Source organism: Eleginops maclovinus, chromosome 24 (genome assembly GCF_036324505.1).
Source record: "Eleginops maclovinus isolate JMC-PN-2008 ecotype Puerto Natales chromosome 24, JC_Emac_rtc_rv5, whole genome shotgun sequence".
Classification (NCBI taxonomy): Eukaryota; Metazoa; Chordata; class Actinopteri; order Perciformes; family Eleginopidae; genus Eleginops; species Eleginops maclovinus.
The window spans coordinates 8,457,693-8,482,675 of record NC_086372.1 but is presented as its reverse complement, the minus strand read 5'-3'; the positions used below and the strand labels follow the sequence as shown (position 1 = coordinate 8,482,675).

At 43.1% G+C, this 24,983-nt stretch overlaps 1 protein-coding gene across 1 annotated transcript in view; it reads left to right on the top strand.

Annotated features, from left to right (window-relative positions):
- si:ch73-383l1.1 (receptor tyrosine-protein kinase erbB-4) overlaps window positions 1-24,983 on the top strand; it is a 213,149-nt gene that overhangs the window by 88,426 nt on the left and 99,740 nt on the right. The window contains exon 2 of the mRNA XM_063878068.1: window positions 17,549-17,700. Within this exon, the coding sequence (XP_063734138.1) occupies window positions 17,549-17,700 (152 nt within the window). The remainder of the gene's footprint in view (window positions 1-17,548; window positions 17,701-24,983) is intronic.

Below are 24,983 nucleotides of genomic sequence, written 5' to 3'. Positions count from 1 at the left end.
CTGGCGAGTCCTCCGGGAGACCCTGACAGCTCTGCCCTGAGCTTCCAATCCGTCTCAGGGAGCTCCAAACACCCAGTGCAATTACTCTTTCTTGCTGACTGCACCTGCACAACATAATTGAGAGGGCTACTGGGGCTTTGTCACTTAAGGTAAAGATGTAAAAGAAAAAAGTGTGCTCCGGCTAAGCTGCAGAACTGCAGCACGGGGATATTGCACCTCAAACAGCGCGTGTGTTTGAGCCCACACACGCCCACCTGTGCTTGTTTGTGTGCATGTTTACTCAGGGAAACCATGTTAAGCCTGCGAGGAAAAGTGAGTACGGATCACTTTCATATTGAATATCCTGTGATGAATTTTAAAGATTTAAACTTGGACTATTCTGTTGAGATGGCGCGTCGGCCAGACTGAGAATCAAATATTCATGCAACGTCCGTCGTTTCAGTTTGGCAATAATGATTTGAGGGCTAGTTCTAATGATCAGAGATTTAATTAAGCACCGGTGGTGAGAGTATGACTGACTTCCTGAGACAAGGGGATCCTGAGCATCCGCCACTCTTACTTTAATGAAACCAGCAGCAGGTCATTCTCCGAAATCACGAAATTGACTTGGTTCTTTTTCTCATTCTATATCCTGTGTGAGAAAGTTCCCTCTGAATCAAGGGACTGAAAACAAATGTAATCTCTTTCATTTAAAATGCTCTGAAATGTATTTCTTTAAACGGTTCACACGTCAACTCTTTCCCGCACACTCCACCCTCACTGATGAATAGTCAAGGAAACAAATTGCCATTTAACTTATCTGGCAAGCAATTATAAAGCTTGAGCTTTGAAATGAAGCTGACTTGTTGAAATGTCATATCTCTGTGACAGCACTTTCAGTAATCTGGCAACCACCGTCGCTTAGATTCCAGCTACCTGGAGTTGCATCCAAATCTGTCTGTCCCGTTTTTACATCAGGGAGACAAAGCGAAGAGGGTGGCGATACATTTGGCCAATGTGGATAGGAGATCTGTCAAATTCAAATTCAAGGTAAAGGGTAAAAAAGAAAAGCCAAGCTGAAACTGTAGAGTAAATATGAATCCACTGGTTTGAACCTACTTTGTTGATTTATTAGCTCAGAAATCAGTTTTTCTAACACGTTTATGGTTTTGAATTTATAATTTGAGTCTTCAACACAGCATTAACATACTTTTTGGGAATTATTAACATAGTATATCACTTCTGGTTCCAGATAAAACAACGTAGCCCAAATAACAAGATGGCGACAAGACTTCAAAATCAAACACGGTGTATTTCCACTTGTCTCACACATCCTAGACGTGCTTTGTATTTACTTTACAGACATAGGATAGCATTTGTTTTGGATCTTCACATCCAACTTTTAGGAAGATGTCAAACTATAACTCACTATATAGTAATATATATGTTGGTCTCACTATGCCCTCCAGCTCCAAGTCTCCATACCCATGGTTATTGGTTTGAAATGTGACTTTCATCTTGATCTGTCCGTTTTTTCCACCCCTTAATCTTTTGTCACTGTCTCTCTGTCCTTACGTGCTCCGGAGCCATGGATTTACACACAGACCTTGATGCATACATAGAAGTCTTTTGAATAGACCACTTTATGAGTCTACTTATGCAACTTCACAAATGGCGTTCCCTCTATTCTGCTGCCTTTTTCTACCCAACCTCGCTTTTTAAACCTCACTGTTTCGTCCAAAACTCCTTTCGCCCTCTGTTTCCTCTTCATACCTTTACTTTTCCCCCTCCAGCGAAAAAATCTACCTTTCAACCCCTTCTCACGTCTTCCACCCAAAGGCAGACTAAGCTCTTTTTCCTATCTCCTTGCGCTCTGTTTTAGGCCTCTCTCATTCCCTCGTCTCTTTTATTCTCTCTATCACTCGTGTGCGCAGAAAAGACACCCGCTGAGACACACACTCCCCTGTCAACACTGTCAGCTCGGATGGAAAGAAACGTCCCTACCTACCAACCTGACGCCTACTCGCGCTTCTTCATGTCAAATCCCACCGAAGCGGAGTAGGCAGTGCCTGAGCCCTCAGTATCACATCTGATATCAAGACTGAGGCACACAAGGAAGTGATGGAAAACTTTCACATCACGGTAAAAAAAATCTAATTTAGCAGAAAACCTTCTTTGAATATCGATCTAAATCACCAGAACAGATCACAAACTATCAAACCTGACTATTTAAATGATCTGAAGAATTATACACAGAAGAAACTCAAGATTTTGACATAAAATGAATTGGACTCATCCCTGAAAAGACAACAATAACGGGGAACTTTGTTTGGGTTTCGTTGGCCCGGCCTCCAAAAGCTACACGACTAGAATGACTTCTGGACATTGAGTGCAAATGCAGCAACCCATTTAGGAATTCATTTGGAGAAGAAGAAAGTTATTGGAGACGCATTAAGTGCTCTAGGTCCACCTTCGCGTTCACACCCTCTAAGTTCTGCTAATTTAAACACAGTGAGACATCCTTAAGCAACGTCTTTGTATCTCTCTTTGCTTTCTATTCAAATGAATTTGATTTATATTTCGCTGCTGCAGCGAGCAGGATATTCTTTTTAAAATGCTCTCATCTGAGTGCAAACCTGAAATGCTCGCAGTCAAATAAGTTCAGTGGCCTTCTGAGGAAAGTTACATCAATTCCCTTTGACAAGGACAATATTTGTGAAAATATGGGAGAACTTTCTAGCTCTGAAGCTCCACTTCATTTAACACCCTATAAGAAGTTGAACAGTGATGACTTTAGCTAAATTATTTCTTCCACACAGCATAACCGCTCCTCCTCACACTGCGATGTTTCCGATTCTGACTCTGATTGCTTTAACATTGTCTCTTGCCTAAAGAAAGGTTTCGCTTCGTTTCTGAACTCAGCCACTGAAGCGTCAGAAGCAATTAAGACATAGCTGTTTGAGATCCTGCTTTCAAGTCAAGTGAGAGGCACGGAGGGATAAAGGGGCATTTTTTTTTTTTGGACTCTTCTCACACAGCAAAATCAACCTGGGAAGCTAATTACCATAACATGTATAACTGCTGCTTCAGTACGATCTTTAGTAACACGAGGATTTACTCAAGCTTGTAATCATATGCTGTTTTATAGATCTCAATGTTAGTTTTGCTCGGCTTCTTCCATCTAACTGATGGACACGACCATATATGGACATGACCGTGATCATTTTCAGACATGCAGTGCAATATGTGGCCTCAACAACCTTATCATGTAATATGTGGACGCAACCTTGATGGTACGATGTACGGACATGACCTTGATATTTTGACGACATTGACATAGATGGACAATTTTGCGTGATCGATCAGTTGTCTGATACGTGGACATGACTTCAATAGCTCTTGTTTTATCAACTTGATGTCGTATTTGGACATGACCTTGATACATTTTTAGGTTAATGTTCACAGAGTTTATTTTCTCGATTATCGCCTATATGTTGTAAAGCACGCATTGCATTTCTAAATGTATAAGTCTAGGGACACTTGTCGACCATGTGATTTTTCACGATGGATCAGACCGGATCAACGTATACTTGACCAACTCAAACAGTGCGATAAATGATGTGCCTTTGTCTGTGACTGAGCCCCGGTGAGGTGGACGGAATTATTATTCACGAGCTCCTTCATTCATAACCACCCCAATGAGCAATAACCTCAGTTAACACAGAGAGCTATAACCCGTTTAATTTTGTAATTATCGATCGCTCTTGCCGCGCTGAAAGGTCAAGACAAGTTTTCTCTTCTCTCAGTTGGCAAATGTAAAAGAAGGGTGAGTTTAAAGAACGGGCAGGGAAGGAAAGACTGACTCACACAGACAGAGTCTCCCACTGAGCGTCTGACAACTGGAAGGCTGATTGGTGAAGGAGACACACAAACACACACATTTTCAACATGAGGAATCTGTCACACACTCAGCCAACAGAACATGTATGCTTTGCCTCAGAACTAGATGACAGTTTATTTTGCGAGAAAACAATCCACAAAACACACACACACACACACACTTATTCAGCCACATACACACTTCTGAATAAACCAAGGAGAGCCTACCTTCATGTTCGTACATGAGGATTGTGTTATGTTATATATTTTCATCTCTGTGTCAGTGACTGCTCCTTCGCAGCTAGCTTTGCATGCCTCTTTACTCATCATACTCTTTTTTTACTCACTTCTTGCCGTCCATTTGTGTTCTTTCTTCTGTCTATGAATGGAAGATGGAAGCTTTTACTCCAATGTATAATGAAAAAAGGTTTTAAAAAAGATAGCAAATTCATTTTGTCGACTTGTATCACTGACACCTGTTCTCTGGGTGGATTTGTGAATATCAAAAGGCAAAATGACACATACCAGGTCAGGGTAATTAAAATGTCGTATTTCAAATCCCTAAAATGGTCTTTTAAATATGAAATCAAATAGCAAAAAGCAGGATGTCTCCATTTTCTTTAGGATAAAAAAATGCTTTTTATGCAAAGACATTTTTTTGGAGCCCCGTAAATAATTAGGAACCTTTTTCACCATTAATTATTTTTCAACGTTAGAGTAAACTCCCTTCAGAAAACTAGACTCGAGCAGCAGAGCCTGTTTGAATGAATCCGAAACAAAACAACAAATATGTAAAACCCCCAAAAAATAATTACACACCTAATTATACCGCACTGTAAAATTGAATACAAACGAGGCCATGCTCTGTCCTCACCCTCAATCATTCCCTCCCATCCTTCCTCACCCTGTCATACACACAGCCCCTGACTCATCAGACACTATTGTCATGCACCCACTATCGGCGGTGTACAGGGCTAAATTATTGGCCCCTTTTTAATAAGGCTATGGATTGTTTGAGCAATGGCACCGGCACCGCTCTTGATTATATTGAAAGCCTGTTGTTTTATATCCTGCGAATGTCAGATTTCTGCTATTTACATCCCTCAACTCCCGCACGCCAGAGAATGGTTATTGATTTTACCAAAGATGAATGGCAGTGGCCGCGCGTTGGAATTAAAAACAAAAAGACAAAAAAGGGGCGAGAACTGGGAGGGAGGATCTGAGAATTGCTTTAAAGAAAGGGCAAGAGTTAAAGGACGAGGGAAGAAGAAGGCTTTGGGTGCGTCCATTTTGGTCAACCTTATCAAAATTGTTCCGTATTTTTCTCCTGTCACCTTTTTTTGGGTGTAATTTAAAAACGTAAAGGCTGGGAAGAGAGAAATGGAGGCAAACATTGAGGGTTGGTTCCAAGACAAGGGCAACAAGAAAAAATAAGGGATGTGATGTTTTATCAAACTAGCATTTTCACTTTCTGTTTCTTTGAATTCACTCTACTCCATGAAACAACATCGAGCAGTGTCCCTAAACAGCAATCACTGCAGCGTGCCACCATTGGGCGTCCATCTTTGGCGACTTTGTGAACAAAACAGTTCCATATTTCGCTCCTGGCTCCGGTATTTCAAGCGCTTTTCCACGGACTGGGATTCAGTTCAAGATGTGTCGGTCTGTTTGATGCCGTTGCCATGTTTTTCGGCCCGTTGTCTCCATTGAATTCTTTCGCCTACAGCTACAATCCATGGTCAACAGCCAGACTGCAGCTCTGTCTGTTCCAAGCCTTCATCTTATTCTCTTAAAGGAGAGAAATGCACCCCCTCGTACACTCCGACAGAAACAAACAATCTGTGATGTGAAAAGAATCCCAAGAGTCATTTTTCGACTAAATGATGTGATGAACCCGCTGTTTTTTCTCAGTTTCTCTCGAGGTTTTAGTTGTTCTAGTGTCTCCAAACAACAAACTCCTTTTTCCCAACAAAACCTGTCTTGTGCCTGCTTTACAGATATGCTTTTGCCACGAATAGTGAAGACGCATTGAGAGAATGAAAAGACCTCGGAAACACTTGTTGGCAAAGAAGCTCACCAAGGATCTCTAGCGTTTGTTTCCATTGTCATTTGCCATGAGGCAATTTCCATTTTCTGAGCACTGTCTCCCTCTAAAAACATGTTTGTCTTTATAATGTCTCTCTATATTAATGTACCCAATGAGGAAACACTTTGGTTTTATACATTTTGAGTATAACGAAGGTCCACGTTAAGCATTAATCAATGAAAACACTGAAGACATACCAGCATGAGCTTATCTGCTTAAAAATATCCCTTTTGGCTCTGTGAAACTGAAATAGGCATGTTTTACCACACTGTGTTCTGACTAATAGTGGAGTTAATTCCCTTTAATGTAACGCCAAATTAGGAATTATCAAAATATATTGGGAGCGTTCGGGCTCACACCTGGGTTCCCAATGACGGAAGGACCACTGGTACTTTGAAACAAAATATATTCATTTCCGCACAGCCCGTTAACAACGTTCTTGCTGGCTCGTCGCTCTCGTCCGGCGTGGGAGGTGGAGACAGTTCTCAGGACCCAGTCTACTGCAACAGCCCAGAACCAGGTTACGACCAGGACTTGAATCAGTGCCTGATTACCTGATCCCGATCAGCTGTCTGGCCTCCGGCTGAGCCACTCCTACCACTCCAGCAGCCGGCGCCCTAACCACACCCCGCTGCCACATATACAGTGGGGCAAAAAAGTATTTAGTCAGCCACCAATTGTGCAAGTTCTCTTCTTTTACCAAAAAGTTCTATTTTGGTTTCATCTGACCATATGACATTCTCCCAATCCTCTTCTGGATCATACAAATGCCCTCTAGCAAACTTCAGTCGGGCCTGGACATGTACTGGCTTAAGCAGGGGGACACGTCTGGAACTGCAGGATTTAAGTCCCTGGCGGCGTAGTGTGTTACTGATGGTAGCCTCTGTTACTTTGGTCCCAGCTCTCTGCAGGTCATTCACTAGGTCCCCCCGTGTGGTTCTGGGATTTTTGCTCACCGTTCTTGTGATCATTTTGACCCCACGGGGTGAGATCTTGTGTGGAGCCCCAGATGGAGGGAGATTAGCAGTGGTCTTGTATGTCTTCCATTTTCTAATAATTGCTCCCACAGTTGATTTCTTCACACCAAGCTGCTTACCTACCTATTGCAGATTCAGTTTTCCCAGCCTGGTGCAGGTCTACAATTTAGTCTCTGGTCTCCTTTGACAGCTCTTTGGTCTTGGCCATAGTGGAGTTTGGAGTATGACTGTTTGAGGTTGTGGACAGGTGTCTTTTATACTGATAACGAGTTCAAAAAGGTGCCATTAATACAGGTAACCAGTGGAGGACAGAGGAGCCTCTTAAAGAAGAAGTTACAGGTCTGTGAGAGCCAGAAATCTTGCTTGTTTGTAGGTGACCAAATACTTATTTTACCGAGGAATTTACCAATTAATTCATTAAAAATCAGACAATGTGATTTCCTGGATTGTTTCCCCCATTCTGTCTCTCATAGTTGAGGTATACCTATGATAAAAATTACAGGCCTCTCTCATCTTTTTAAATGGGAGAACTTGCACAATTGGTGGCTGACTAAATACTTTTTTGCCCCACTGTATGTATTGTGTTAGCCATTTATTAAGCAACAATGCAGGCAAATAGTTCTCATTTCCTACACATAGTGCTCATCTTATGTAGGGATGTGTAAAATGACTCTTTTTTACTCAGATGGTATTTATAGGATGATGTGTTCTTGAATTAGTACTTAACAAACGCTAAACATCACCTGTTGCCAATTTACTGTGTTCAATACTTCTTGGTTGAGTATTGATTTTTGTAGGGCTTTTTTTCTGTAGATCCTGTATACATTGGGATCCTGAAAGTTGCCATTTGTCTGTGGTACCTGTCCGGTGATGCCGCGACGCACACTGGGAATAGACATGCAACCAAACTGCAGATCTGAAAGAAAGTGAGAGCAGAGAAGTGTTGAGAGGACCGGACTGAAGAGTCAGGAGAGAAATGATAGGGAAAGGGATGTTTGGGAAAGAAAGTGGGAAAAAAAAGATGACAGGAGTGGAATGAGGTGGTGGTGGGGGGGGGACGGGTGCGAAGGGGGGAACAGCTAGATGAATGACATTTTGGATTCTCTCAGCAATAAAGCGTCTCCCTAGACACGGGCTGTCTGGGTTTAGATAGAGGCCGTCATACTGAAGGGCTCATTTGCCTTTCAGTTGCTCATTACATCCAACCCAAACGTATTTCCTCCTCTGAGAGCCCCCCCCCACCCCCCAACCCCCTGCTCCCACTGTGCGTCTGTGTGTGTGTGTTTACATGTGCAGCCGTGCATACGCGCTTGCATTCAGGATGTTTGGTTATGTTTTCGTGGGTGTTTTCGAAGCGAATCACACTACGGACAGCGTGTGTGTGTGTGTGTGTGTGTGTGTGTGTGTGTGTGTGTGTGTGTGTGTGTGTGTGTGTGTGTGTGTGTGTGTGTGTGTGTGTGTGTGTGTGTGTGTGTGTGTGTGTGTGTGTGTGTGTGTGTGTGTGTGTGTGTGTGTGTGTGTGTGTGTGTGTGTGTGTGTGTGTGTGTGTGTGTGTGTTCCGTCGTGTCTCGGGCATGTTTGTTTTATTCCGTACACAATTTTGAATCAACTTTCCTGTTTGGAATAACTCAAGTTGGAACAGTGTGCAACACACGGACACACCTCACACACCGTAATGTGATTTTTAAAAGGGAAGTCAAGCTAAACACACTTGAATAAGCATACACACACACACACACACACACACACACACACACACACACACACACCGAAGGCATATCCTTCCCTATAGCTCCGATATTGAAACACACGGGCCTGAATGTTCTGGAACCTTCCGTCATAATGATCTCTCCCATATGGTTCATACTAATATTCAGCTCGGAGCCAACTCACTGGAGCTGACACACACACACACACACACACACACACACACACACACACACACACACACACACACACACACACATGACATACACATCACAAGCAGCCCTTCTGTGCTACATTAACTACAAACCTCATTTCCCCACAAAGAGAAGCCACCGGCTGAAAATTGGCTAGGACGGGTCATTAAACTTGTGTCAGATGCACACACACACTAACACACACACACACACACATCTGTTATACAAATGACCCCCCCCCCCTCCCCCCAGCACCCCCACCCACCTGTGTCAGTGTAGCAGGTGATATCCCAGCGCCCGCTGAGAAATGATTGCCCTTCTGATGGAAGAGGGTTTGTGTGTGTGTGTTGTACACGTGAGTGTGCATGTGTCTTGACAGTCTTGCCTTCAAGTGAATCTCATGGTGTGTGTGTGTGTTTGTGTGTGTGTATGTGTGTGTGTATGTGTGTGTGTGTTGCAGACATATGGAATTATAATCAATGGTGAATGTGACGTAGGGCGGCACTTATAATGAGCTTCTTCTTCTCCTGAATTCAGTGCACTTTGTTTCCCCCCTCTGCTTTCTGCAGTCAAACATGTTGATTTAGTTGTGATTAATATCTCAGAAATTGTGCATTCCCATGGGAGAGAGAAGAGAGCAAAAGTAGTTTGAAGATGAAGACAGAGGGAGAGGAGGAAAATGACAGAAAGGAGGAAAAGACACTCAAAGCTACTAAAAATCAGAGAAGGACAAAATGCTATAGGGGGGGAGGGCGGTGGGTGAGTATGAAGGGGACGAAACCCTGCTGAGATATGATTGTTGGCTCCGGACCCCGCTTGCCTCCGATCAACCGGACAGGACATTTTGGAGTAAAAATCGCAGGGAAGTGGGGACGCCGTAATAAGCAAAAAGAGAAAAATAGCTTTCATATTTTTGCCGTGTTTCTGTCTGAATGGGCTCTGTAGAACATGTTGAGTTCCTCCTACCAATGTCCATTGTATATATAATTATCTTAAAGCAATACTCTTTTTTTCTCAATTCTCAGGCAACATTCAGCCTTGCCTCGACCCTCTGATTAATGCATAAAAGGAACTTTGATGACTTTTATTCTAACTCAAAAACACACGCAAAAAAAGGACTGGAGTCAAGTTGAACTCAACTGCAATGAGTAGGAAAAGTAAGTAAAAGTTTGCCGGGATTACCATAGTGTCTCATCAGGCAGAACCTTCGGAGATAAGGAAGTGGAGAGGAGCGCTGATTAGGAATAGATGAGCCCAGTTCCTCAAAAAGTCACGGGGACTTCAGAAATTCCCCATTTTCAAACTCAGTCTGTACTTTTTCCATTTACAATCATCCCAAATTGTTTCACAAGGGGTCATTCTGGATCTTTAAATGTACCGAGAAGGACTTCTATCGCACCAATGCATTAAAATGGGCTGAAACACATCAAACATCTGAGACTGAATGTAAAGGTATTTCCATTCTTTTAACCACTCTAAAAAAAGTTTCATTTGTACTATCAGAAAAGTTTTAGTAGTAGGGGATTCCTTTCTTTTTAATGGTTGGGATGAAACTTAATTTCACATCCAGTAAGTCGATGTTCACGCTGAGCCTTTAAGCTCCGTAGCTGCTTCGTCAGCCCCACCTCCGGACCGTGATGATGGTGGAGCAGAATGAAGGTCCGGTAATAACCGTTCGTCATTGATGTGGTCCAGGCTCCAGGGCTGTTTGAAGCCATGCCAGGTTGTGTGTGTTTGTGTGTGTGTGTGTGTGTGTGTGTGTGTGTGTGTGTGTAAACATCTTTAATTATTATACTGATATTGTTTCTGTCGTGCGTTCATTCACTTGAGTCTTCACGCTCTAGACAGCAACACATTTTAAGTTCCAACAACAGCACATTTGACCCATTTGTACCAATTATTAAATATGAGTCTCCTGGTTAAAACCTCTTTCAAAATGAACAGAACCGGCATGAAAGAAGCAAACCAAACTCCCATGATCCTGATTGAGTGACCCCCAGTGGTCACACATGGCGTAGTGTTCTCTAAATTAACAGTACAGTCTTTATACGAACGTGAACGATGAGTCCAATATAATAGCAAAGGCGACTGCCAAACTGAATTTTCTAAGCAGATTTTCTTCGAGGCTGAGCTCGGAGTGTCCTCATGCTTTCAATCATTGGCTTTTTTACCTTGGTTGAAGTGCTTTATATTGAACTCTATCGATCCGACCGTCCTGAAGCAGTAAGAAACAGATTCATAAAGGATCACGCTTTTAAGTGTTCTCTCTCGTGCAGCGTTTGACCTGGTTTCTTCCATTAATCGCCATTACTGTGCCTCTGTAAAACTGCAAAAAAGCTGTTGTTTTCTCCATCTTGAATGAAAACTCGTACTTCCACAACACTTCCACAATGAGCTCCGTTTGGAATTGTTCCATTGTGCGTCTAAAATGGATAGCTTCAGACTTCAGCAACAGGTGGCCACCCTTGCAGTTTATGTATTAAATAGGATTGAAATGTTTGACTAACTGAACTAAATGCAGTTTTTATTAAACAGCCTCTGTAATGGGAGTGGAAATAACCTCTCTCCGCTGAATAGAGCCGTGACCTTGCGGCAGAGCTTTGAACCCGCTCTCTTTTACTCATGTCATGTTCATCTCTTTATGCTGACCCCTGCAGTTAACGCGCCACCTACTCAGTCAGCCATTACGGCTTAAAACCCAAAGGTTACAGCCTTTCTCTTTCTTTCTCTAAATATATATCCTCTTTGCCCCGGCTAGCTACCGGTCTCCGCTTTCTAACAGAAATGTCTTTTTTTGCACAGGATTGTATCGGAGGTTATATAAATCTGAGCACAAATTGACATCAACGTACATCAAATTGTTGAAGAAGTTACTGTTTGTATCTTAACATTTCCATTAGAGTAGTGTAAATGGTATATTTGCTTGTTTTCACAGCATTTTTGTGGTTTCTATTTCTTGTGCCTGCCATTCCTTGATACGTAATTCACCAAGGAAGCAGGGATTCAAAGGCACGTATGCGTTACATAATTTCGACTGCAAAATGGGGGACAAAAATGTCATAAGACAGGACCAGACAAGCAAACTGATGGAGAAATGAGACAGTTTGGAAGTCATGATGAGAGTTAGGATGCCGAGAGAATGAAATTGGAAGAAGAGGCAGCAAGAGAGATGAGATGAAGTGAGAAATAAGACCGAGCACGGCTCAATATGTCAGCGGGAAAACGAGGGGAGGGAACGGTCAGCCTTCGTCTCTCACACCACGGATGGATCGGGCTCTGTGGATACATGCCCACACACTCGCACATCTCTCTGCAAGTGTAGACAGAGGATGCTCTCTCATTGTTACTCAACTCTGTTCCAGGAAGAATGGTGTGGGACAGGATTAAGTTGTAATTCAATTTAGGGAGATTAAATTCAGTCAGTTTGGGGCGAGGAAAGGAACTTGAAGGGATGCGCCGGCAGCAAAACAGGGTTATGCAGCTGTGACTTCTTCCTCAATGCACTCACACACAGATGTACTCAAAAGCACACACTCGGTCTGTTTTTGAACTGGGCCGAGACTAAAACAGGGAGAAAAATCATCCCCGTCTACAGAGACTCCAAGTCTTTCCCGTCCTTATTGCTCATTATGTGTTGGTTATAAAGACATGGCTGTCATCGAATTGGATCAGGAAACCCAACCTCTAGTGAAGGCACTGAGGCATTAGAGCCTGCTATCTGCACTGCTGCGCTGCTGAGAGCATTGACTGCCCCCCCCAAGAATTGTACAATGCGATAATATAGCCAAGAGCTTCGCTTGTTCCTTTCTTTTTTTCCCCGATTGTTCTCCTTTTGTCTGTTGGCTGCTCTGTTCCTCCCTCCTGTTCATCTCCCTGCCTCTACGATGATTTGTCCTTTCTCTTTGCACTTTTGACCACCTTCCTCTTACATAAGCCAACGTTGTCACTTGTAACGGAGGATTCAAAACCAAAATCGATGCAGCAGATATGTTTATGAGCCACATGGATGAGGTCAGGGAAGCATAACTGTCAAGAAACCACGCTTGGATTCTGGTAAAAGGAGCTCCTTTGTTGAACAGACAGTCTTTATTCTTTTGTAATGCCCCTTTAATGTAACCAAAGGTTAGAGGCCAAGCTTCCTTTCCTATCTCCTCAAAGACACAACTGTAAAGATAGTGCCTTTTGTCCTGATTGGCAGATATCTGCTCCCCACACACACACTGGAGCTGTCAAGTGGACATGGCCTTGTGTCACCCGATGCATTAACGGGGGGAAAAAAGCAGCGGCTCAATACTTACATTGTCCGGGAGAGAGGAGAATGGAGGGGAGGGAGGGCTGAGACGGAGAAATAAATGGCTGAGGGCAGAGAAAAAGAAATTAAGAAAGGGAGAAAGAGAAAGAGATAGAGCAGATGGATCCAGACACTTTCAAAATGAGCCCAGAGAAAAGAGCATTTACAGTAGAGCGTGTCGATATGAATGCTAATGCTCCTGGACGTCGCTCCCACTCTGCCAAATACAAGATTGTGTCTCTCTTTCTATCTCTCCCTCAATTCTATTTTACCTTGCTTACTCACCCTGAATGAGTGCCTCTTTGCCTGCGTGTGTGTGTGTGTGTGTGTGTGTGTGTGGCTGATATTGGCTTTTGAGAGTTGTTCTCTCCTTATTTTTCCCCTCTGATCTTTTATCACCACTCACAGGCATTAACTCGCACACACACACACACACACGCATGGAGGTTTCAATAACAGATTATTACAGATGCCTGCTGACCTTTCACACACACACACGCAGACACACACAGTAGAACTAACTCCACACACACACTTGCATTGATCGGACCAATTTTAGCTCCTCGTAGACTTCCTTTGAGTTTGTAGCCGCCCTTAAATCATTTCATCTAATAACTCATCTGTGTGTGCGGTCAGCAAATCTCATTTATCACCGTAGCTCAGGTTCTCCTCACCGCCATTTTGTCCCTCACAGCAATATGGTGGATCACAGAGGAGAGGATAGAGCACTCGTATTTGCAGAGCCCACGATCTATAAAGCAATATAGGACTTTATGAGCCCTCAATGTTGTTCAATAAATGGGCCGGTTCAACTATGCAATAGTGTTTTTGTTCTCTCTTTTTTATTAATTCTTTACTTGGATGTGGGAATTGTAAACTGTAGGCTTCTAAAATGCAGATGGATAATGCTACAGTGTGAAATTCTCATGACTAATATCTTCTATATCACTTTTAAACATGAAGCTATTCATTTAAAGAGAAAACACTACGAAAAAACAAATACCCACATGCTACAAGTTTCAAAGTAGTGTATTTTGGGTACTCTAGTCTACAAGTTTTCAAAAATGTGAAAAGGATCGATAATATAAAATGATAGATAGAGTTTTAGGTTTACTTAAAATGCTATTTTGTGTTTTCCCTCTCCTGCAGTGTGTTCTATAGGTTTTTGTGCATGTTAAAGGTCCCCTATTATGCAAAATGCACTTTTTGCTGTCTTGTATACATAAATATGTGTCCCCGGTGTGTAAGGAGACTCACAAAGTGTCAGAAAATACAACCCTCTCTCTTTTCCTCCTTACCCACATCTATAAAAACGGGGGTACTAACGAGCGGATCCAGATTTGCTGTCCTTATGATGTCATATCGGAATGTGGGCTGGCTTTACATTGAACTCCTGGCAACGTCCCGCCCACGTCTCAACCGATCCGCAATGTACAGTCGTGAGCTGAATCCCATCCGCAGCACCTCTGTGTCTCTGTGCAGGATGTCTGCAGGGGGGACTTGGAGCTGTTGTATACATAATGTCTCTGTGCTAGAGGTGAACCCTAAGAGGTGTTTCAGAAATAATGCTGGATGTGGTTTGGAACATAATGTGGCGTTTAATCACGGCAGCGTTTAGCTGAGTCTCTCCGTTAGAAACTGCTCTCTTCAGACAGAGGGATCGTGACGCTCCAAAGGGGCGTGGCCAGCTTCAGGTCTGTTAAGATTAAAAGCGACAGTCCCAGAATCAGCACTTTCGAAAACGGGGCTGAAACAGAGGGATAGCGGAGAGGCTAAAATCAATGATCTGTTTGGTATTTTGAGTATTTTAATATGTTTGAGACCTATAGTATATGCCATAAAAATGCAGATTGGGAGACCTTTAATGGTCTGCAAAGGTTAAAATCCCTTTGTACATCCCTGCTCCTATTTTATGTTAAATATCTTGAAAGCTGAATGGAATCCATAATGATCAGAGTTCATTTCAAGCACACGCAGCTGCACAGAGGGTACAAACAAGTGCAGCGAGCCTTGAGGGTGGAGTAGTTTAACACTGGCGGGGTGAAATGAAGAATTATAGGAACTGCCAAAGGATACCCTGAGAAAGAAAGACCTGCCCATGAGCAGCAAATTGGCAAAGTACATCTCTTTAATGTAACACTACAACAGAAGAAAGCTTCTTCTCTACTCTAGCTTGAAAACAGACTCAAACGTGTTACAGAGTTTATACAAAGGTGTCCTCATTCAAAGAAAGACCTTCCTTCTGGCACCCATCGGCAAGAAAGTACAGTATGTTCTGGACTAGGGGTGTGATCATGTATTCATCAAGTAGTACCCAAAAAAAGCAGTTCAAATAATCCTGAACCTTGTAATTCATTTCATTTTTGCACATTCCTCTTCAGTTTTCACTCATATTTTAAACACTCTGCAGGAATATTCTAATTGTATTTTTCTTGTACGTTATCTTCGCTTTCTAAACTTCGAATAAGCTTTGGCTCAAGCCCGAAGGAATTTGGATATTCCCTGTCCTGAAATTTCAAAAAAACGTGCGGTCTAGTCAAAGTTGAACCGCTGACAAACTTTAATGAGCAGTTTAATTACATTGAGCCAAACTCCATTCCGGTGCACAAAAACCTGCCGGTCGTGCCCGCGGTAACGTGGCGACGTTGCCAGCTGAATGGAGCAGATGGTAGCAGGACGGAGGCAAGGGAGCTGACTGACTGACTGACTGGTGGAGAGCCTGGCAGCGACGGAGAGAGCGCTTGATGGGTGGGAATACCGGGAACTAATTACAGTGGTAGCTGCTGCATTAGTCCGCTGCCATGCATTTATTACTAGCGCTGCACAAACATTTACAGGATGTGTTGTGGGCTCACGTTATTTGGCAAAGATGTTTGGATGCGTGTTCAAAGGTGTTGGTCCTCACTAGCGTTTATTTTTTGGACTACTTTTGTTCAGCCATTCAGAACATCCATTGGCTTTTGTGTATTCCTCAAGTTAAACAGTCGCTTTTAAAGGAGGATAACATGTTTTTCTCCAACACTTTTCCCAGCCAAAAGGTGGTAGTGTTAGCTCACAGGTGTCTACTCACTGCACCTGTACTACAATCACAAGTTCCTCGGTTCGGTTTGTCCGTTTGTGCGCTGAATTACAAAAAGAACAACGGCTGGTTTCTCATTAAACTTGGTGGAGAATAAAGCAGGATCAATAAAGTAACTCGTTACATTTTGGGCCCAAATGCAATCAAGGGCTGATAAATTTTCACATTGTGAGAAGTGCATTTATGCCATTGATTTGTCTTTAAAAAAAGCATGTTTACAAATGGATGAAGTACCTTCCTTTCTAATTGGCTGAAATACAATTGCAGGTCCGTATACATGTGCTGTAATTGTAATTCTCATGCCGTTAGCATGGATTGGTAAACTCGTGTTAGCCTGATGGTGTTGGAAGCAACATTTGTGTTCCTGCGCTTGCATAGTTGTTGTGGTTGGCTGAAAATCTGCAACGTTCTAATTGCCCTTCCTTCCCACACACCAGTCGAGCAGTTTCTACTCTCCATAAAATCTTCAAAGTCGTGTAACGTTGTCAGCCGAGTATAAAGTCTCCGAGTGAAACCCCTCTGTAAAGGTCATCCAATGCAATTTGAATATCTTTGATTAAACGGTGTGCCGGTGCCAGACCCAGACTGTAGGTCAGTGCCTTGGTGAAATGATATCCGCCCCTCTCGCCCCCCCCCCCACTTGTTCCTCCCTAAGTCTCCTCTGTCGGAGCTTCCTTCATTGTCAAGGGTCACGTCTGCCCTCCTATTAGCAATTTACGTAATCTCCCGACCTATTGTTCCTCTACAACCCCTCCCTCTGTCCTTCATCTCTTCCCTTTCTGTTTGTATCTCATGCATGGTTTTAATCCTGGAATCCCCCCTCCCCCCCTGCCGCAATGTCTCTCCTTTTGTCTTATTCTGCCCATTATTCTCCATTCTTTATCAGACTGATTGTAACATTTCTTCAAGACTCTGCTCTACAGCAGTCATTGAAGCATGCATCTACAGTCTGGTGTTTTATCTCTGTAAGTGGAGTCAAAGAAAATGAGTTTTCCAGGGAAAAGTCATGTATTTCTGTCAAATCTACCACTTAGAAATAATAAGTTAAAAGACAAAGGCAGAAAAACATACTTTTATTAATCCCTGAGGGGAAAGGCTTCACATAGCACACATAGGCTGAATTAAAGACATGAACACATGCACAAATGGATCCTACCAATCCACTAGGAGAGCGAAGTAAATATAAGGTCTATGGTGGTCATACATTTCCAACACATTTGAATTATACCGCCATCTTTACCTTTTTTAATTCCCTTTTCTGACATTGCTTACTACTTTATTACTTCACTTTTTGTCTGCATCGTCGAATGTTAGCATGCTAAATTGACATCCTTTTATTTCTGTCTTCTATTCCAGTTTGTCCGGGCACTGAGAACAAGCTGAGTACTCTGTCGGACCTGGACCAGCAGTACCGCACCCTCAAGAAGCTCTACGAGAACTGCGAGGTGGTCATGGGCAACTTAGAGATCACCAGCATCGATCGGAACCGCAACCTCTCCTTCCTCAAGGTAAGAACAGCAGACCCACGACAGCATTCTGTAACTTTATGGGAGACAAAGAGAAAACGCTTCGACACCGTGGAGAGGGCTGATACTTGATTTCAGGACCATGGACAGAGACAGACCGAAAGACTGAGTGGGAAACGGGGTGATTTCAGCACCATGGAGAGAGACACAGGGAGAAGAAGGGTGCTGTTACTGGTGGAAACGATTAGATCAGGGGTGTCCAAACTACGGCCTGGGGGCCAAATGCGGCCCGCAGGCCATTTTGAATGTCTAAAAGTATAATGGAATATGGACCACAAATGAAACCTGTGCTTGTACTTATATATATTATATTAATATTCATGTCGCTTGGAATAGACCCTTCATATTTCCCCTTTTTATGAGAAATCTGAGGGTCCTGTTTCAATGAATGAGCTGCCAACAAAATAATTGAAAGGCTGTTTCAAGCATTTTCAAGTATCAAGAATAATGTACCTACATTTGATTGATTTTGCTGACTTGTAACTCAACTTTCGATTTCAATGCACCTCTCCTCTAGTTAGGGGCCCAGACCTTCGTATGTTTTATTGTATGTGGCCCGGATGGAGTAGATGGAGCTGTGTACTGTTGGTCAAACATCAATAGCACACAAAGTTAATATAGATTCTTAAAAGACACTGAATTTATGTATCTTACAATAAGGGCTTAATTGTGATTACCATATCTTTTTAAAAAGCCTTTACCAAAAACATTTTCCTATTTTAGTGAAAATATTTGATGTTTTTTTCTCATTCATTTGAATTTGAAGTCTACTTTTTTTAATCCATTTATTTATTCGAAAGAATTAAGCAACTCTCACCAATTTGATTTCCCCCCGGGATGAATTATTAAGTATTCCAATTTGGATAATTGTGATAACTGACCAAAAAGTTGGATGAGTCTTTGAAGGGTCAAAAGCCGGCCGCTTCTACATCCACGGCACGTTAGATATTTTCAGCCTGTGATCTGCTCAGAATCTCAATTCAGATCGCTCTTGAATATTAATTGAAGCTGTTTGCCCGCACATTGCAACACTATACAGCACAATGGAGCTAATGAAAAGAGGTGTATAGGATTCACCGTGGGAGGAAATGTGTGTCAGGCAAAGGAGCAGCACTCTGAATGTAAAGTACCATCAGCAGTCCTCTGGAACACACTGCTCTCCCAGGTCTGTGTGTGTGTGTGTGTGTCATCAGGACAGAATTCACTTGTGCCGTGTGTATACTGTATGTTCCACCAGGCACCCCACCCCACTTCCCCCCCCCCCCTTTTTTTTTGTGCTGTTTAATGAAGTGAGGTGCAGTCTAATTACTGGGCCAGTGCTATCAAATGAATACCATAAACAGTCCCATTAGGCCTAGCATCATTAGGGAAACAATTAGGCATCTGGGGGATTGGTAAGTGGATGAGGGGGGGGGGGTCAGGATTCAGGAGCTATTAGGTAACCACGGAAGCTCTGAAGCAATCTAGCTATTGGTTGCAAGAAATCAGAGCGACTCCGCCCTAATTCTAAAGACGTGGGAACACGGATTTATGGAAAGTTCAAAACAAACTTTAAATTACAAAAATATCAGTCGGTAAAAAAAACGTCAACCTGGGAAATATGCGCCGTTCGGACACTCGGATGGACAGAGTGAGGGAATGAGGGAAGAGGGAGCATAGCGCTAGAGGGGTTGTTGCTTTTAGGGCCTGCAAAAACAGCTGCTGCGCTAAAATGACAATGTTTAGCCACTCAGCCGCGGGGGTGTGTCGGCATCCGCATATATTTGTGTGTGCGTGTGTGTAAGGGGAGAGGGGTTGAGGGCAGGGACAGGCTTGGTGTTTTTGTGCCCGCTGAGATGCTGACAGTGAGATGAATGAGATAGATCTGCAGCCTCCAGATTTCTTCCAAAGCCGATCTCTGTGATTTCCCCTTCATCCTCCACTAGTAGAGAGAGCGCGATAGAAGAAAAGTTAGTTTTAGATCCCGGTCCGTATCACATCTGGGTCGATTTATATTCTGGTTTTTATCTGGCATTAGGTCAGTATTAATCATAGTGCACTTTAAAATGCAGTGTCTAAGGCTTGCATTATTTATACTGACCTGGGTTGAACTCTCACAGTGTTTTCATCGAGCAAAATAAAAAGAGTGTGTCATGCTGTTTGACCCCCGTTCACACACATTCTTATGAGTTTGGTTTCTGTGTGGCTTTAGTCCAGTTTAATGCATCTGTGGAGTTACAGTGCACATATGTCAGAGGCGGGAATCGTAAGGATTAGTTTCTTTACGGGAACGTTCATTAACTTACGGAGGACTCTTTTTCAATCTCCATGCGACCCAGGGATTGAAAAGCATCGCAAATGAGTTTTTTTCCCGGGCTCTTTAGAAGTGCTTTCGTTTCAGACAGATTATTTTGTGAACACAGGTGTGTGAAGGGCATCACCCTCTCCGTGTACTCTGCTGGCCGCCGTCTCTCTGTCTGTCACTCACACTGACCCATTTTCCCAGAAGTGAAGCGGGGACCCGCGCCAAGCGGCCTTGCAGTGGCCCACAAGCAGCTAATGATGTCACCTAGGCCGAAGGTCTCTTCATTAAAGCCGGATCAATCTACCCAGGATAGGGCGCCGTGCCAGGGCGGCAGCTGAGAGGGGACGGGAGGTCTCCGGAAACGCATGCTTGTTTTATACAAAGTTTGTGAGAAGCCATAAAGAGAGATGAGTGACACTCAGTTGTATGCTCCGTGTTGACATGTAGACAGAGACACTCTTTGCAGAGCTTATCTCTGGCAAACACCAGCGGAAAGTGATTTAGTTTTCAATTTCTTCCTCCAAAAACCATTGGAAATTCAAGCACAGCCAAGGCAACAGAGGGGAAAATCAAAACGGATGAGAGAGGGGAGAGAAGAGACTCCTCACACCGAAGGATTCCCGTTTCTTCTCAGGCTGTTTTTCAGCTGCAAAATGAAAGTGTTTCTGCAGCTCAGCGATTTTCAAAGCGTGCGACCTCAGAAACGTATTGTGGAAGCGCACGTTTTTCTGCTCCGCTGCCTCATATGCTTAGCGAGCCACCGGTGTGTGTGCTCTGTGCAGTCACTTGTAGCATGCTGCTGTGTGGATGAAGAGCAATGGGGAGAAAAACTCTCTTTAAATGCCTTTTTTTTTGTCAGTGCAAACTGAATATTTATTTGATGGAAAAGTGTTAACTGATGCATCGAGTTTTGAAGGAATTACATTTAATTATCTTAAAATACGGACTCAATTGGTATTAAAAAATCTTAAATGAATCTTTCAAAAGCCTTAAAAATGCAAAAATGTGAAATAATAATCTGTAATTATAACATAGACAATTCATCAAAGTACAACATTTTCTTTTGATCATTTATTCACGTTTAAATCACGACCAAAACCAGTTTACAGGAAACACTTGCAGAGGAAGATGGTCACTTATCTCAGGTTGGTTGTGTTCATTTATCATGATAACCTCCCCCTCCTTTTCACCTATTTTACTCAATTACACATCGCTGTTTTTTTCTTCCTTGTATGTCCTTGAGATCAGTGTGTTAGTCAGAGATTAGGGCTCCTCTGTGTGTCATTTCTCAGCTCTCATCTCATCGCTCCTCTAACCGACTGAGAGCGACTCGGTGCCATTAATTCACTGTGAGGCAGTCATTCAGACTCCACCCTGTCACCCTCCTTTCACCGCGTATGTCCTTCAGCTGTGTTTGCCATTCACTCGTTCATGATATGGCCCCCATGCTTTGTGTTTAGGAATGCTTTTCCAAGTTTGGCGAGGAAGAAGATTAAGGCCAATATTATTGTCTGGAGTAATGGACTAGGGCATGGTCGGCTAACCTGCGGCTCATAGCCAGCTCATATCGACTTTTAATTGTGTGTGTGTTTTGTTAGCGCATATACAGCCCTGGAAAGAATTAAGAGTTCAAAGAAGCAACATGCATTAATAAAAACAGTTTTCACAATGTTTGAACTGAGAGTTCGTGAGAAGAGCGAAGGCGAGAGAGAAGTGGGGGGACATGCACCCAGCATGTGTGTATGATGTGGCTCTTTGCAGTAACACAGTCAAATGATTGGCTCTTGTCTCTCACTGGTTGGCCCCCGCTGGACTAGGGGAACTACAGACGGCCTTAACCCACAGTGGCGAGCCATTCAACAGCCCAATGGCCATATTTGTTTTGGCAGGGATGGTTTTAAACTGTCATCATTTGAGATCCTTTCTTTTATGATTCTTATTTTTCGATGAATTTTCTCCTATTTCATTCAATATAAAAATCTGAATCCATCTCTCCTACTAACATGTATAATAATACCATAAATGATAATACTTATGTTACTAATTATACGACTTCTAATAATAATACTAATTGTAATTAAAAATAAATACATTTGCAGCAGCTCAACCATTAAACGTGTTGTGTTGCCCGGTGTTGGAGCCAGTTGGCAGGATACAGTTTCTACAGTTGATGTATTTCGCACGGGGCCGTCAGATCCTTAAAAATACATCAAACCTGTTTTCGTTGAATTTTCTCTGAGGGCAAAGAGTAAGTTATTTCTGATGCGGTATCCATTCTGGTAAGGAGGGGAAGAATCCAACTTCCAAATTAGTGCAATGCATCCGTCTCTGTACTGCTGCCGGCCTTTTAGGGTGAGGAGAGAGCTGTCCCCTCGCAGTGAGAGATGGTATTTACCGAAAGAGACGAAAAGGACAAGGCCAGCGAGGAGGTCAAGTGCTCCTCTGCCGCTCTCTTTGTCGCTGCTCTTTATAAATGTTTCACACCATTCTGCCGCGATGGCTTTCAGCAAAAAAACAACAGCATGATCCTGACCGACGGCTGGAGAGGGGCCGGGCCAATCGTACAGTTTCACTAGCCTCTGAACCAGCTGAGGAGCTCATAAAAGGTTGGGACCGTCGCCTGTTAGCGCCTAACCGTGCGCCTGCCAGCGTCTGTCTGCATAATTACAGCTTTTAATGGAGGGAAATTAGCACCCTGATCGCTCCAGCCAAGCACCCTGCCAGATCGCTGTGGCACCACCCTGACATATCGCATATCCTGTTAATTACGGGGTAATGGAGGCCTCTAAATCCGAGAGAAGACAAATACAGCATTTTAACTTTTGTTCTGCCTGCCTTTCCAGCGTTTTTTGAGCAGGAGGAGAGATGGAAAACTATTTCTTATTATGTACTGCCGAAAACAACTTGTTTTTTCCTATAGATAATAATATAGACATTAGTCTGGATATTGTTGCACCTCACTTTATTTGGAAACTTTGGAAATTATTTTGTAGAAAATTGACATCAAAATCCTTGATGCAGAGATTTGAGAATTTCTTCAGACGTGTGTGCGTGTGTGCGTGTGTGTGCGTGTGTGTGCATGCATGCACTGATTTCCCCCTCAAGTCTTACAGAGGAGACGAAAACAAACAACCGAAAAACATCTTGATTTGTGACGGATGAACATGGACAGCTCTGTCATTCCCCCTCTTTCTGTCATTTTGATTGCCCATCATTGGCCAGGCCAAACGGATAAATACGAGCTATAACGGCGGGAAAAGGGGCTGTGTTTCATCTGTGAGATGCTGCTCACACTGCATGAATTCATTATTCTGCTCTGTGGCTGCATCGCTTGTTCAGTAGGAAAACAAGCATACTTTTACTATCCCAAACATTTCCAACCGTATTAATAAAGAGATATCAGTCATTTCAATCAGAGGACCCATCTGTCCATTAATATCACCTTTATACATGTGGTGGTGGTCAAACACCTTTATGAATTGACTTTTTAATATCAAAGTTAATGTTAGCAGCTGCCAAACTGCATTGGAAACACTCTGATTTTTCCCTTGAATCAGCTTTTTCTGGTTCCATACTGGCTTTATTTAAAGTATTGCTTTGGTTTTGAAGAACAGTAAACCCCTGTGTTTAATCCGGGTCCTGGTAAAGTCTTCCTGAACATCCGAGTCTTTAGCTTTTAGAGAAACAAGCTTGGTAAACATTAGCAGTTAGCGCAAAGCCCCTCCAATCTGACCAGCAGGGACACTGATTCTAACTTTTACTCGCTGGTTCTCTTTATTTGGGAGTAAAGGGGGACGTCTGTGGTTTATTCGTCTCCTGGTAATAGTATTCTAAACATCTGGGTCATAAGCTATTTTAGTGACCACTTGGCTAGCCGGCCCTCTGGGACCTCCATTTTCTGCCTAACAGTGTCCAACAAACCCTTTTTTTAAAACAGCAAACTGCTTTTTGCAATGTTTTTATCCAAGTTTACAGAGTTGACAACTTTCAGGAAAGTGTTGAACCTGGCTCCTTAGGGAGTTGCAGCCTCACAGTGATGTCGGGGTGTCTTCTGCCCCCAGGGGGTCTTGGTGGGTGGTATGACTGCTCATTACCAGGCTCCTGGGTGTCAAGCCTGCAGCTGTGGAGAGATGTTGTTTGGATGCAGAACGAGGTCCATAAGGGCCAGTATAAATACACACTCGCATATTCCAAAGCAAATGTTATGCATGTACACTGAAACACTGCACACAACCTGCTTGTGTTCAGCATCCGAGTGTGTGTGTGCCGGTGTGCGCCTCCAGTTTTTGTCCGCCTGATCAAAGCCGACACGGTGCGGAGCATAGGTCTCGGAGGTGAAATTAAAATCTTGCTGCTTCCGCTGCGCGAAGGGAGAAAGTGATTACCGTTTAAATTAAAAGGTACGACCATAAAAGCGCGCCGCGACCGTACCCTCGCAATTCATCAAAATGATCCCACGGCGCGTCTTTTGCTTATCAAATTGTAAAATATTGTCCATGACACCGGCGTAACAGGGGCGTAATTAATGTGCTAAATCAATTCGGAATCACTCCGCGCAGAGTGGCCCTGCTGGGATGCCGTCATTATCACAAATTATGCAGACGCACGGGGCCGAGAGGAATGTATAAAGCTCCGGCGGCATCTTCCCCCTCCTCTACAAGCCATTCAGTTAATGTCCCCCTCTCTCTGACTCACTGACTGTTAAACACTGTGGCAGCTCTCCTCACTCACACCTGTGCGATCTCATTACCAGGTGAAAATGTTTTATTAGACAGCACTGCTCAAAACCTAGAATCACCCCTTGGCTGCCGCTACTGTTAATGACTACATGCATGTTTTCGTCTCAAAAAATTGAATCATATGTTTCATATTTCATGTACAGAGGATGGGTAATAAGACATAAAAGCACACAATTCCCATTCGGTAGTTATTATATATACATGGATATAAAAAACCTTTACAGCCCTGTAATATAGTTTAG